Here is a 15,605-nt window from a genome sequence, read left to right as displayed (position 1 = left end):
AGACAGAGGCAAAGGATTACCTTACCTGTCCTTGTTGATCTACATTCATTGGTCCAATGTTTTCCCTTACCACACCTTCTGCATACTCCAGTAGGAAGGGGCATTCTGTTGCCATTGTTCCTTGAAGAAACATTGTTTCTAGGAACACCCTGTTTACAGTTCCTTTTCAAATGTCCTTGCTTTCCACGTCCAAAACATCTGACATTTCTCAAACCTTTTGAAATTGCTTCTCCTATCCACATATCATCATGGTCATGAGCCTCAACATTAAATGTATCTCTAATCCAATCTTCCAAGGATGCAGATCTTGCCTTTAATGGCCTGATTATTCTCTTGCACGCTGCATTCGCATTCTCAAAAGCCAAAGATTCAATTATTATCTGAATAGCTTCTAAATTTGGGACCTACTCTTTCCTGCTGAAGTCAGTCTTTGTAAGAAATCTGTGAAAGATTCTTATGGGCCCTGTATAACCTTTGTAAATGACTCAGTTTTCTTTCCTGGTTCCTCAACTCAGTCCCATGCATTCAAGGCTGCCATTCAACATAGAATTAGGGTTTGGATATCATATAAACATTGTATTTGTATTGCAGCATATTAGCCTTCTCCAACAAGCTGATCCTGGAGGATTTGTATACCTTTATCCCTCCATTGTTTTTCTATGGTTTTAGCTTACTCTTTGAACCACATTTGCCACTGTAGCTGTGCTCTGGGTTCCAGAACAGCATGTACCAGCTCTTGCCAGTCCTGTGGTATAATCCTATTATAAGTGGACCAGGAGTTTAACATTGCTTTACATATGTGGAATGCATGTCGTAAGATAATATTGCCTCCTTAAACCTTCATAAATCTAACATTTTAACTGGAGTCCAAATATTTTGTGCATTCTTTTGACCAGGTAGCTGCTGTACAGTTGCCAGATAAATTAAGGGTGATTGTGTGAAAACAGGCTTTCTTTCTGTAACCTTATAATCCAATCTTGAAACAGTTTCACTGTTAATTTCTTCTATCTGAATCTGAATTACTCTATAATTCATTTTAACAGGTTTAACATGTTTTTCTAAAACTTTTATCCTGGCACCTAAATTGACTATCTTTTTAAATAGTAAAATAAGGATAAGAAAAGTAATAACGTGCATAGTCCCATCAACATTAATGTTCTCATATAGTTGTTCCATTTTCAGACTGCCTAAAATGTTATCAAACAAAGACCAATTTTCTTCCAATGTGCACATAAAACCCATTTTTTTAAAATGTGGAAAAAATTTCTCTTTTAAATAGTTTTTTCCTTTAAAATATCTGATATCTTAATTGACTTACCAAGTCTGTGTACAACAGTAGAAATTTGAGGGAATTTCAAAACAGCTACCTAGCATCCAAGGTGTGAATCCAGAGAGAGAGAGAGAGAGAGAGAGAGAGAGAGAGAGAGAGCAAGAAAGCGTAGCCACATTCTGGCTAAAAGCTTAAATCCAGCCACGTGTTCCTGCTTGAGCCATGTCAAGCCTGGGCTCTGGCTTCCTTAAGCTCGGACCATGTGCATTGGCATTTCAGCCAAAAGCAGCTCTATCTGCAGTTGCAGTCAAGTGCAGCCAACCTGTAGCTCTAGCAGGCCTGAGTTGTTCATAGCACCAGCTGCGGGTAACCGCTTGTAGCTATGATTGATCAGGCCTGGGGCTAGGCCAAGCTAGGCCCGAGCTAGGGAGCTGGGTGCGCCCGCAGGAAACTGGACCCCCTGCCAAGGCAAGCCAAGTGGTTTTTAATGAATTCTTGCCATGTGGGTGCCAAATGTAAATGAACAATCTTATTAAATAAGAAACACAGAGCCAATTGTAGATTTAAAAGCCCAAGAGGTCAGAGCAGTAGCTGAGAGCTGAGACTTAAAACCTCCTTTCTTACCATTAGCTGCCACTGTCGTCCTTCCCCTCCAAAAGAGGCCTACTTCCTGTGTGTCTGTCCTTTTATTGACTTTCTGTTCTGCCTTCTCATTGGTTATAAATCCAACCACATGACCTCCTCATCACTGCCTGTCTATACAGACCTCCAGGTCTTCTATGGTTGGTATTGAGATTAAAGACGTGTGTCTCCATGCTGGCTGTATCCTTGAACACACAGAAATCTGCCTAGCTCTGCCTCCCAAGTGCTGGGATTAAAGAAATGCGCCACTGCCACCCAGCTTCTGCTATGGCTTGCTATTAGCTCTGACCCCCAGGCAACTTTATTTATTAACATACAAATAAAATCATATTTCAGTACAAATAAAATATCATCATAATAGCTCATATTTTAATTGTTTGTCACTTGCACCTGGTTATTATTTAGCATTAATTTATCATTGTGTTAGTTTGTAATACATGTTTTCACATTCTAGCCAACTTTCTTTACCAGTAGAAGAAGTATGCTTTACACTAACACAAGGTTCATAATGAATTTTTCTTTTAGCATCCTGTTGCATGTGTAAGAGAATAATTCCTACCATGTTTATAAATTATAGAGTGGGTTATGGAAGAAGAAATGTAAGTGAGAACCTATAACTCTTTCTAAATTTTATTTATCTTTTTCAAAGGACTAGTAGAAGAAAAATAACAATTTTTTTAATTTAATTTTATTTTATTTTACAATACAATTCAGTTCTACATATCAGCCACGGATTCCTTTGTTCTCCCTCCTCCCGCCCCCTTCCCCTTCCCCCCAGCCTACCCCCTATTCCTACCTCATCCAGGGCAAAGCCTCCCCTGAGGACTGAGATCAACCTGGTAGACTCAGTCCAGGCAGGTCCAGTCCCCTCCTCCCAGGCTGAGCCAAGCGACCCTGTATAAGCCCCAGGTTTCAAACAGCCAACTCATGCAATGAGCACAGGACCCGGTCCCACTGCCTGGATGCCTCCCAAACAGATCAAGCCAATCGACTATCTCACCCATTCAGAGGACCTGATCCAGTTGGGGGCCCCTCAGCCATTGATTGGTTCATAGAGGATGTGGAGCCTAGGGAACTCTCCTCCACTGCTGGTGGGAATGCAAGCTTATACAACCACTTTGGAAATCAATATGGCACATTCTTAGAAAATTGGGGATCAGTCTCCCCCAAGATCCAATATACCACTCTTGGGTATATACCCAAGGAATGCCCAATCATACCACAAGAGCACTTGCTCAGCTATGTTCATATCAGCATTGTTTGTAATAGCCAGAACATGGAGACAAATTTTTAAATATTGCTTAATTGTAATGGAATAAATGAATGCTTATATTTTCTTTTTGGGGTCTAGCAAACCACTTCCTCTACCACTCAAATAATGTATTCATAGTGATGGTGACATACATGTAGGTATTCAGTCCCATACACTTACTTTTCAGTTGTTCTGTAACATTTTAATCTAAATTAATTATAGAGTAAAACAAAGTTGTAAAGTAATAGATAATGTATTGGTTACCCTCTACCTACCCTGTAGTCATGTGAACCCCCACACTGATATAATACATTAACAGAAAGGGTACTTGATGTTGGTGAAACAAAATTACCTATACTGCAGATCCCACTGAGATTGCATCATTTTGAACATCTCATGTGTTGCAGGGTTCTGGGCATGGCCAAGGCTGGATGTTGGAGCATGTGCAGAGGAAAGATCCTGTCTCCATACAGGAAGCAACGAGACCCAAGTAAGGCCAGGCATGCTCCTTTTATGACAACTCTCAAACACCACGATAGGTCACATGTGAACCCAGGACCAAGTCCCCTAAGGACCAGCCTTTAGGATTCACCCGTTAAAAGCCCCACAGACCCTTCTAAAGCTATCATTCTTGCTGAACAAATGTCCACTACATGGTGGACACAGTTAAGCCACATCCAAAGCACAGTATTTTCCCCACAGTCTATAATGCACTTGTCCCTCTTGTCTTCTAAATGAAATAACATTTTTTAAAAACTGGAAATGAACCAAAGATACCTGTGATTAGAAGAATGTAAAGTTAAATCATAGAAGAAAATACTTAAAATTCAGAACATTTACACTCTGAGAACATAAAGATTAACAAATTTTATGAAGTAGGTTGTATGAACTGGTACACATGCTGAAATCGGCATTTCACAAGATGGGTAGCCCAACACATTTTTTATACTGATGAAATAAGATAAAAATAACAGTTTTGTTCATAGGTGCTAGTGTTAATCCCAAAGATTGGAGGAGAAAGACCAGTGACTCAAATCGTTCTGGCCAAAATAATTAAAGAAAGCAATTCATTACATCAAGGATTTTGATTCATGTACATGAGCTGCTGTCCCCTAAGATAGGCTCCAGATTTCAGCATTAGATATAAGGAAGACATTGCTTTTACACATATCATGTGTAAGGGGTTTCCAAATGGGAGAAATAGGCAGGATTACAGGATCAGAACATAGCATGTGGTCCAAACAAGGTAATCACAATAGGTAGTCATAACAAGGTATTCTTTGGTGGTCATATAACCTTTTGAAACAAAGCTGGAGTTGAGAGATGGTTATAAACAACTTTTTGAAACAGAGACGTGATTACCATTCCTGGAACAGGAAGTACAGAACCATTACTACTTATGGTTACAGATGAGACATAACCCAATCACTAGAAACCAGAGTTTTAACCGTAACATGACTGAACCTAGTTTGTTTTTACTATCAGTTGGCCTAGAAAATTAAGACAGAGGCAGGCTAGTTCACTAGTAGTAAAAGTGTGAAGATGGATGAGAATTGGAACTTAGGATACCTGCAGAGGATTCAGAAGGACTGTCAGCTTGAATGTCCCTGGGAAGAATACCACACTGAGTGCACTAATGCTGTAGAAGAAGTATCAAGAGTGACACACCATCACCATGCAGAGCCATGCAAGTCTGCATGGTCTCCTTATGCTTCAATTATACAGTCACAAAACCCAAGCATGCACTTTTGATGTTGCTAGCTGTGGTGGGGATTGTCCCTTAATGGAGAGAACAAAAATATTTACAGGTAGGTAGATCAGGTAGGACAGGATGGTAGAGGCTGATATGTGAGGCATGATATGATTATTTTTAGTTATGCACTCACACAACATAAGCTGATACTACTTGATGTTAAAACCTACTATGGAAGTTGGTCCATAAATGAAGGAAGAGTAATTATTTTTACACAGGTAGACATAAAAGGATTGGATGGGAGAGGATGATAAGAGAGAGGAAATGGGACAGATGCCAAGAAACATCTTAGTGGGAATATGGACTCAAAGGTTTCCAGTGTGTAACTTGTTCCCCGTATACTTACTGGAAGTCACAAGGTCTACTCAACGTTTTTATAGGCTTCACCTGGGTCAGAAACATTTATTCGGCTCCCAAATGCAAATCCCAATTTCAGAACAAGGAAGCAGAGTCTAGAACCAATCTGTGAAAGGGCCTTCTTCAGCCTTGGCCAGCTCTCCACCTCTAGACCTGAAAATGGAAGGAAGGTAAGGATATATTTCCAAGAATGTTCAGAGTTACTGTCTTGGAGTTTTCTATAGATCTTATTCCTGTGTTGCTACCACAAAACATAGAATGCAGGTTCCCAAGGTTTCTCCTGGGAAGGAATGAGACAGAGGCTTCCTTTTGAAGCAGAGAGATAGACTGGCTTAAACAGACTTTTCTTACTTTCGTCAAAATCATTCATATTCATGTCTGTTATTTCTTTAAGGAGAAAGGGAAAGTGAATAGTTTGTTTCCCAGGGCAAAACCCTGACAATAGGCTAATTGTTTGCTGTTTCTCAAAGCTGATCTGTAACTTTTGTATGTTGCATTCAGGAAGAAACAGATGGATAGAATTTGAATAACTGAAGAATAATACAGAAAGTATTTATTTACAAAAACCACAGGTCTTAGGGACAGAGGAGATGAATGGAGAATAATGATAAAGCAAGAGGGTGAAAGATGTCCACTCCTTGTCTCCAATAATCAGCAGAAGGAATTGGTGCTGGAGTATGAGAGAGATGAGGGAGGGGGGAAGAGAGGTTAGTAGTAAGAGGGATAACTAAGTGCACAGAGAAGCACTGCTATTGTCAATACCAGGAGACAGGCAGAAAATACAGTGCTAGCATCTTGTTTTTTGCTCTCTTGTGTCCTTGAACTGTCACCAACAGCTTCAAATAGAAAGAAACTTAGAGAAAAGGACAGCTCTTGAGGTGAGATAAGGCACTTCTGTGAAGTGTCAGGGAGCAGAGAGAAAGATGGAAGGAAAAACTTCCTTGCTTGCAAGTCTTCTTCCACTGTGAGATTTCTAGATTTAACTGTCATTAGATCATTTCTCCCCTCATCCCTATCAGAATTATTTTGTCTTGTTTGTATTGTATTCTAGTGCTGCTTTTGTTGGGGGGACTCACCAATTTTGATCAAAAATAAAAAGATTAGACTGAAATGTGTGCAGAGAAATGTATTTTTTTTTTTTTTTTGGTTTTTCAAAACACGGTTTCTCTGTGAAGCTTTGCGCCTTTCCTGGAACTCACTTCGTAGCCCAGGCTGGCCTTGAACTCACAGAGATCCGCCTGGCTCTGCCTCCCGAGCGCTGGGATTAAAGGCGTGCACCACCACCGCCCGGCGAGAAATGTATTTCTTATTTGCTATAGCATGAGAGTGGCTACTCCAATACAGAATTGTAGAAAATACCTTTCCAAGAAACTTATTATGCATGGGTTTGCAGCTGCACCTAGCCAGACACAAGAACTACAGCATTGCTATTCTTCAAACCTAAAGGGGCAGCGACATGCTGTGGTCAAGGACTCTCAGACAGGTCAACATGACAGTGCAGGAAAGACACACAGAGGAGCAGGGGGGTTGTTCTTATAAAATCCTGACACAGCTTTGTTGCATTTCTCCACTCATGTCTGAATCTACAGTATCTGGTAATGTTTTTGTCATCTAACCCAGAAAGTATGCAATGGGGAAAGCTTTTAATTAAAAATTCAGATAATTCATTAAGAGAAAAATTAATGGACTTAGCCTCTCTGGCAGTCTATGAGGGTCTTGAAGGTCTCTCAAACATGGGATCATAGAGAGATTTTTGGTATCTTCTCAAAAATAGGGAAAGTGGAGCAGAGAACAGAGAGAAAAACAACAGAAGAGATACAGAGAGAAAAACTCAAGGATATGATATTAATGTGATTTCAGGAAACCCCTTTCGTGCATTTAACCATGCTTCCCCCAAGGGACAACATCACAACAAATGTTGTTTAAGAAAAGCATGTCCAGGGGTTACAGGTGAACACTACCATCATCACTTTTATGCTGACTGTAGTTGATGTCCACCACCTCCATTCTCAGCCCCATTTGACTTCTCTTCTGCTGTTTCACAAGTTTTTTAGCTATGGATTTTATTCATCCATAATTGTGGCTGCTATCCTGCTTATAGTGTGAGTAATACTCCTGTGCTTTTCCATTAATCACTTCTAATAGGCACAGAGTGTTCTGGTGTACACAATTTGTCAAACGGGTAATCCTTTCCTAGTAGATGGATTCGTTTATGAAGTAACTGTGGTATAAGCATGATAACATGAATTCCCACCTCTAGAATAATCCAGGCCTGGCAGGGCATGCCCACAACTCCAGTGCTGGTGATGCAGAGACCAGAGAATCCCTGTAGTTTATTGGTCTGCTGTTGAGTCTGTGAGCTCCATGTTCAGTGAGAAACCCTGTCTCAAAATGTGAGGTAGTGATCTACTGAAGAAAAACTTGACATCTGCCTGTAACTGCTACAAACACCAGCTACACACACACACACACACACACACACACACACACACACACACACACACACACTGTACTGTTAGTGAGGCAGTTTTCTGGATTGAAATACACATTTACAGAGATAGGTATAATCATTCATCCTTCTATGCTACAATTCCATCCTCTGAAAACTGGTTAAAAAAAAACAATCATTTTTACATCACATGCTCTAGCGGGGATTCAAGGTGACAACATAGGTAAGCTGTTAAAGAATGAATTCATTTAGTTCACATACGAGCTCATCCTTCCTGTTCCTCTACTAAGTAGTCTAGTTGCAATTGCCTATCCATCACTATTAGAATTTCAATTGCTGCACTTTCTCATCTTCTCTTCAGTCTGCACAGAAAAGTTTTGTCATCAGAGAAAACTCATCATCTTCTTCCACCTTCTAGAAGAGACTATGGAGAAGGCTCATGTTATGTTAGGTTTTTCTTTCTCATTTAATGCACTCCACTTAGCAGTCCTCTATTAAACATGCCTATGTTTCGGGTCCCTCTCTGCAGCAGCAATTAGACCTCACCTCCCCTTCCTTCCTCCTACTTCCTCTGCTAAGCAATCATGTCAGAACCACATCCATCACCAGGCTGTGCACATAATTGTGTCTTTCTGCTTAACTATTCTGTGTTGGGTCTTTACCTCAATGTCCTGCCCATGATCAGTGTCAACGATTTGTCCATGCATGAATAACTGTGAATATACTCAGGGCTGATGACAAAGAGAGTTAGAAATGTTGAGAACTTCTTTATCACTTTGTTAGTGCAGGTCAATGACTTTTGTTGCATTTGCCTTTTTAATTTGTACATGATTCATCATCTAATGCTATAAAGATTTGCATGTGTGCATTCATTCATGAATAAACAATGTTGAGGTCTCATACAATATGAGGATGAGGTTATAAATACATCCCATCTTCACTGTCTGATACACTAAGATACTTCTAGGATATATGGTTTTTAAATAAAGGATAAAGTGAATTTTTACCCTTTAAAATTTAAATTGGATGTTTTTCTTTCTCTTGATTTATTGCTTTTATGAAGATGTCAAGCACAATGCTGAATATAACAGGTCAAGAGGTCATACTTGTTTCATATTTGTTGAACAATATTGTGTTTGCCCAATTCAGAGAGCTGTTGGCTATCGCTTTGTGCTATATTACTTTTACCATGTTACGCTCCCCTATTTCTTTTCCAAGTTTCTTCACAGATTATCACCCTGGGTGGCATTAAGTTTTATCCCTTCATTTGGTACATATTTTGAAATGATCAATTTTGGTTCATATTTATGCTCTTTATTACATTAATGTATTTATTTAGCCATGTTTAACCACTGTCGCATCTTGGAATAACATTGACTAAATCACTGTGAATATGGCTTGTCGTATGGCTTGTGCCAGCATCTTCCATATTCCTATACCAGAGGAGGAACCTCATCTCTGGAAAAGAAAGAAAGTTAGTTTCAGAATTCTCTCCCTTCCTGACACAGCATTAGATGCTTAGAAACTGTACTGGGACCATCAACTGCCCCAACATCACTAGAGGCAGTGGTCTGCAGATAGACTGAATAGCACAAACTTTAAAAGAAGCTTCTAGTACTTTAGGGGTTAGATAAATTACTTAATCTCTGCAAGCCTGTTTCCCCCTCCTTATGAATCTGTGCCAGACATTCCCACATAGCCAGGTGGTCTTGACAGAAAGTTTCATGTGTTCATATCTCAATTTACTTTGCAGGAACACCAGTGAAAATTTCTCAAGCATGGGTCCATCTACCCCAGCCTGGAACAAGATAATAACGAATGGAAGTTACTACATTGAAAGCTTACACTGTGTCACCATGGACAAAATCGTCAATATTCTTACTGTCATCTTTGCCGTGGTTGGACTGGCAGGAAATGCCATAGTGCTGTGGCTTCTGGGCTTCCACATTCACAGGAATGCCTTTTCTGTCTATGTCCTCAATCTGGCTGGGGCTGACTTCCTCTTCCTCTGCTTTCAGACTGTGTACTCCCTGGAGCGTATACTTTCTTGGTTCCATAACATCTACTTCGATATTCCCATCTCTCTCATCAATGTATTAACCTTTACTTACCTTGTAGGTATGTGTATGATTGCAGCCATCAGTGTTGAGCGCTGTCTGTCCATTTTGTGGCCCATCTGGTATCACTGCCAACGACCAAGACACACGTCATCTGTCCTGTGTGCACTGCTCTGGGGCTTCTGTCTACTGTTAAGCCTCCTTTTAGGGGATGGTTGTGGCTTACTACTTAGTTATTATGACCGTTCTTTCTGTAGGACTTATAATTTTATCGCTGCTGCATTTATGACAGTATTGTCTGTGGTTCCTTGTGGATGCAACATGGCTCTATTGGTCAGGATCTTCTGTGGCTCACAGAGGATTCCTGTGACCAGGTTGTACATGACCATTGCACTCACAGTGCTGGTCTTTTTACTCTTTGGTCTTCCCTTTGGTGTCAATTGGTTCCTCTTAGAACCAATTGTGGATTTGCAAAGTATTTTCCCTTGCAATGTTTATGAAATGACAACTTTCCTGTCCTGTATTAACAGCTGTGCCAACCCCATCATTTACTTTATTGTTGGTTCTATTAGACATCGCAGGTTTCAGAGGCAGACTCTGAAGATGCTTCTGCAGAGAGCCATGCAGGACACTCCTGAGGAAGAAGGTAAAAAGAGGGCTTCTTCAGGAAACCCTGGAGAGCATGAAACAGTCTGGTGTAGTAGCTGAGTGTGTCCTTGATCAGACACAGTTGTTTAGAATATCAACTTGGCCTTTATCTGTGTGGGCCATTTTCACAATCTTGTTAAACTGGTTGAGAGAATAGTCATTTTGTAGAAACTGGGTGAAATGGGGCTTGTTAAATAGAAACTGACTGCAGCTCCCTAAAGCTGCCTTTTGTGGGCCTCACTGTATACCCATGTGATGTAACCCTTGTAATCAAATCACTTGATGACAGGACAGCTTCCACTATAGACAAAACCCTCCCTACAAAGAAGGCCCAAGGCAGTGAAGGGAAGGTCAGGATTTCTTTGGTCACTGAACATGATAAAGATTAAATGAATGCTGTGTTTAATAGAAATGTCCCTTTTTTTCAAGTTGTTTTCTAAATGTTAAGAGTAGTTAATTGAAATTCCTACAGTTCCAGTTTCCTTCAATAGTCTCACATTTTAGAATATATGTATGATTTTATTATGTATACAGTGTTCTGTCTGCACGTATCCCTGCAGGCCAGAAGAGGGCACCAGATCTCATTACAGATGGTTGTGAGCCCTGTTCTTGGTGGAAATTATAGGCAATCACAGTACCATGTGTCTTAGAATATCTGTTCATGAAGATTTCTGTTGGAAATACCTTAGCCTTTATCAATTGGAAATACTTGTTTTTGTTCATTTTTAATGTACTAATCTGTCCATGAGCTTTGTTAGTATGACAACATACTAATGTCTTAGATGTTTTGTTCTGCCTGTATGTAACAGATGTAAGACTAACATAACTGTCATATTTACTTCATGTTTGAATAAAAACACATACAGAGAAAAAAGAATATATGTATGATTTTAAAGTGTTCCTTATATAAACTGCTTAGTAAATGAATATGCATCTTTAAGACTTTATATTCTAAATCTCCATTTACTCAATTGAGTCTTGAATTTCAAGTATCTGCCGTTTTCAGCATTGAAAGAATAAGGTCAGGTTTTATGCATCAACATCCAAGCACATTTGAAGGTGGAAAGAGACTGTCTCTAGTTGCCCCCTTTCCCAATGCCTTGGTTAGCATTCCATGGTCATGTCTTCCCTCTTCTTCCCTTGTCTTTGCCCAGACTCTCTCTCTCTGTGACTGTCTAACCCCTCATGAAAAAATTTCCAGTGAGTGTCATTGAACTTATTTCGTCTTGAATTGAATTTCTGTCATATTTACAATATTCCCAGAAGTACAGAGCACCCGGAACTTGAATTATGAGTGTTTCCATTTCCTTTTTTAAATGAGTCATGAGTATTGATGCTTGATGTGACTGTTTAATTGTTCCCTTCCCTTGGCAGTTTGTATAGTATTTTCTGGAACCATAGAAGCCATACCACAGGAGAGAGGTCAGCTCAAGCTCAAATCATCTGAGTCCTTTGTCCTAAATGTGAGGTATCTTCAGCAATAGTGGCCTACTCTCAACCACTATGAAATGACCAATGGTTACATATACAATCTATATTTTGGGGAGGTCACAGGGAGTACCCTGACAAATCATTCAAAAAGAGGTTTTTCATGCCTGGAACGTGTTCTGTGGGAATTATTGTCAGCCCAAACAGCTTAACTTCCTTTAAGATGTGTATAAGAATATATGTATATATGTATGTGTATATATATATAGTTTGTATGCATTCATGTGTGCACATGTATTTATGTATATGAATATATATACATATATCTACATACACACACACATATATATTCATGTATGTGTATAATTTCAAGGAAATATAAAATAATACAATTCCTTAAGGCCTTAACAAACAACCTTCCTATTTTTTGTCCCTTGTCCCTCCTCTTCCTTCTGTATTGACCTTCCACCCTCTACCCCAGTCAGATCCCCTACCCATTTTTCCAATTCCCACTTCATATCATCTCTATCCTACTATTCCCTCTCAAACCCCTCAACATATGGTCTCTATACTTTTCTGGTTTGTGGTTATTCTGTGTTGTATATGCACATCTGAGAATTTGGAGCTAGGAACTACTGATAAGAAAGTTTGTGTGGTATTTGTCTTTATGGACAGAACTCCATTTGCTAAAGAATTGAGATGAACAAGTGATAAGTGAGTCTTCATAAAACTAAAATACTTCTAAACAACCAAAGAAGCAATCAGCCATGTAAAAAAGAAACCCACAGGATGGGAGAGAATCTTTGCCAGTTATACACCAGATTGAGGATTAATATTCAGAATATACAAAGAATTTCAAAAATGAAGAGTACAAAAACCAAATTACCATCTGAAAAATGGACTGGGACCTAAACACAGAGTTCTCAAGAGAATAAATAAAAATTGCTGATGAAATCTTGAAATGTCTTTATCATCCTAAGCAATGAAAAGAATGCAAACTAAAACAACTTGGACATTTCATGTCACCCCATGCAGCACATTTCAAATCAACAGCAACAACAACAACAAAAAATAGGACAAAAGAATGTTATCTAGCTTGTGGAGAAAGCAGAACTCTTCCTCATTCATTCTTGTAGAAATGTGAACTGGTGTAGCCACTCTGGAAAACAGGATGGAGAATCTTTAAAAGACTAAAAATGTATCTACCATATGACCCAGCTATACTACTCACAGGCATATGACTGAAGAACTGAACATTCTAGTCCACAGACACTTGTTCACCAGTGTTCATTGATGCCTTCTTCACAGAAGCCAGGATATGGAAACAACACAAATGACTTTCACTGGATGAATGGATAATGAAAATGTGCTACATATACACAATGGAATACTAAACAGCCTTTTATGTGGATAAAAGGCTGAACCTAGAAAATGTTACTTCGAGTAAGGTAACATTCTATAAAATAATATTTCATTCTTAAATGTTACTGATTTGATAATTTAAAGTATAATTAAGAAAAAGTGATATGCACAGATTAAACAAATGCATAGTTCAATAAATTTTCTTGAGTAAATATAACTACTTAACTCAAAACCCAATCAAGACATACAATACTTCCTTGCCTCTGTGAGTTCCCTCTGTTCCTCCAGTCATAACTCTGCCTTGAAGGTCAGTACTGTCCATTTTGCAATTCAATGTACAACCAGAGTGCAAACTAAAAGACTACATTGTTATGTTGTGTGATAAAATAGTTACTAAAATTTAATGCACTAACATATAGAAATATTTACATACACATTTAAATATATTTTTTTAAATTAAAGTTTCCTTTTCCTCCATATACCAAAAAACTGCTTTAGGAAAAACTCCTGAATGCAGTGTATTATTACTACATAGTGATCTTGTGTTGTTAATTATTTTTATTTCATCTTGTATATTTGTTACATCATATTTTTTACATGTTTTCCCATTTTCTATTACCACAAAGGTTTAGTAATCACCATGATATTATGCAGTCTGCCTGTATATACTAACACTTTGAAATACATTCCATATGTAAATGAGGTTATATAATAGTTTTCTCCTTATGTTGATCTTACTTCCAGTTGAGTTAAATGGTAACTCCATTTAAATTAAAACTCCGCCGGGCGGTGGTGGCGCACGCCTTTAATCCCAACACTCAGGAGGCAGAGGCAGGCGGATCTCTGTGAGTTCAAGGCCAGCCTGGTCTCCAAAGCAAGTTCCAGGAAAGGCACAAAGCTACACAGAGAAACCCTGTCTTGAAAAACCAAAAAAAAAAAAAAAAAACCTCCATTAATATCTATTTGAGGAGGTGGGCTTCCATACAGCTTTTCATAAGACCTATGGTGTTATACTTAACCTTCCCCAAACTCCATCTCTAGCCTGCCCTCCTATTGAGCTTGGGCTTCTGAAATAGTGTTGGAAATATAAGTATTTTGTGACTCTTCAAGATGAATTACATGAATTTTACATTGTGAAATGTGCATGACACTTTGGGATATAGGTCACAATATTAAGGTCTGAATATCAAGTTTCTGCTTTAAGTGTTTATTTCCAGATAATGATTCTATTTTGAGAGACTATACAAAGATTAGTTCCTAACTATTGGGCATAACTCCATCCATATTGTAGCCAAGGATAAGAACTCCTCACTTTTGACAGTTGAGGAATGACGTGCTGTGAGTATGTCACAATTTCATGATCCATTTATCTGTTCTTGCATGCCTGCGTCTCCCATGTACTGAATCCTGTAACTAATGCTCCAATAAACATATGACACTTTGTTTTCACTAGTGGTAGACAGGCCTTTGTCAATTATTTTATTTTAATCTGATACATCTATATTTCATAGTCAGCATCTGGAAACAATATGAATTTATGGTGTCTTCCTCTCTTTTTCTGAAATTCAGTACTAAAGCCACTCTGTTTCAATTAGTATGTGACATGAAGAGAAGACATATTATTGTGGCTTGTGGTTTGAGCATGTGATACATGATTTAATAGATCTATGAATCTATACAGAATGTAAAGGAGTGGGGATGGGAGAGGGGGAAAGCTCATAAGATGAAAGACAGAAAACAAAATGTGACAGGTAAAGGCCAGAAATGTGTGTGTGTGTATACATATACATATACATATACATATACATATACATATACATATATATGACAATTTTCAGGTCTCTCACTGACAGAATTCACGGCAGGAACTCAAACAAGAACTAAAATATTATGGGGGGACACAGCTTCTGGTTTCCCCACTTGGCCTCTCAGAGGCAATTATTTAGATACCTTTCTTATAGAGCTCCAGACCACTAGCCAAGGGAATGGCAGTACCCTAAGTAGTCTGAGTCACCTACATCAATTAACAATTAAGATAGTCTCTAAGAGATATCTCCATAAGATAAACTGATAAAGTATTCAGTTGTGTCTTCTCAGAGAATCCTATTTTAAGTCAATTTGATAATTAGGAAATTCCACATTTGTCAACTTGCCACACAACATTTCACTTAAAGCCATATTTTTCTATTCCTTATCTCTGAGCTCTCATTTTAATATCACCAGATAAAATACAGTCAAAATTTCAAAGTCCCATACTCTTGACATTTTTAAGCAAATAAATATGCAATGACTCTTTAAAAGTCAAAAGTCTCTTAACACTGTCTTGCAAAATAACAAAAAAAAAATATGTCTTATTCCAAAATGGAAGAAGTGAAGAATAGCAAAAT

General features: G+C 38.6%; 1 protein-coding gene across 1 annotated transcript; it reads left to right on the top strand.

Moving 5' to 3' along the window:
- Window positions 1-1,530: 1,530 nt before the first annotated feature.
- Window positions 1,531-10,488, top strand: LOC131919481 (mas-related G-protein coupled receptor member B4-like). The gene is given in 4 exon segments (XM_059273751.1): window positions 1,531-1,636; window positions 8,085-8,169; window positions 9,377-9,467; window positions 9,469-10,488. Coding segments are annotated over 4 exon segments (1,302 nt in total).
- The last annotated feature ends 5,117 nt before the right edge of the window (window positions 10,489-15,605 follow it).

The sequence above is a fragment of the Peromyscus eremicus genome, chromosome 1, assembly GCF_949786415.1.
Source record: "Peromyscus eremicus chromosome 1, PerEre_H2_v1, whole genome shotgun sequence".
Taxonomy (NCBI): domain Eukaryota; kingdom Metazoa; phylum Chordata; class Mammalia; order Rodentia; family Cricetidae; genus Peromyscus; species Peromyscus eremicus.
The sequence above is the reverse complement of the archived record's forward strand: the minus strand, read 5'-3'. Positions and strand labels throughout refer to the sequence as shown.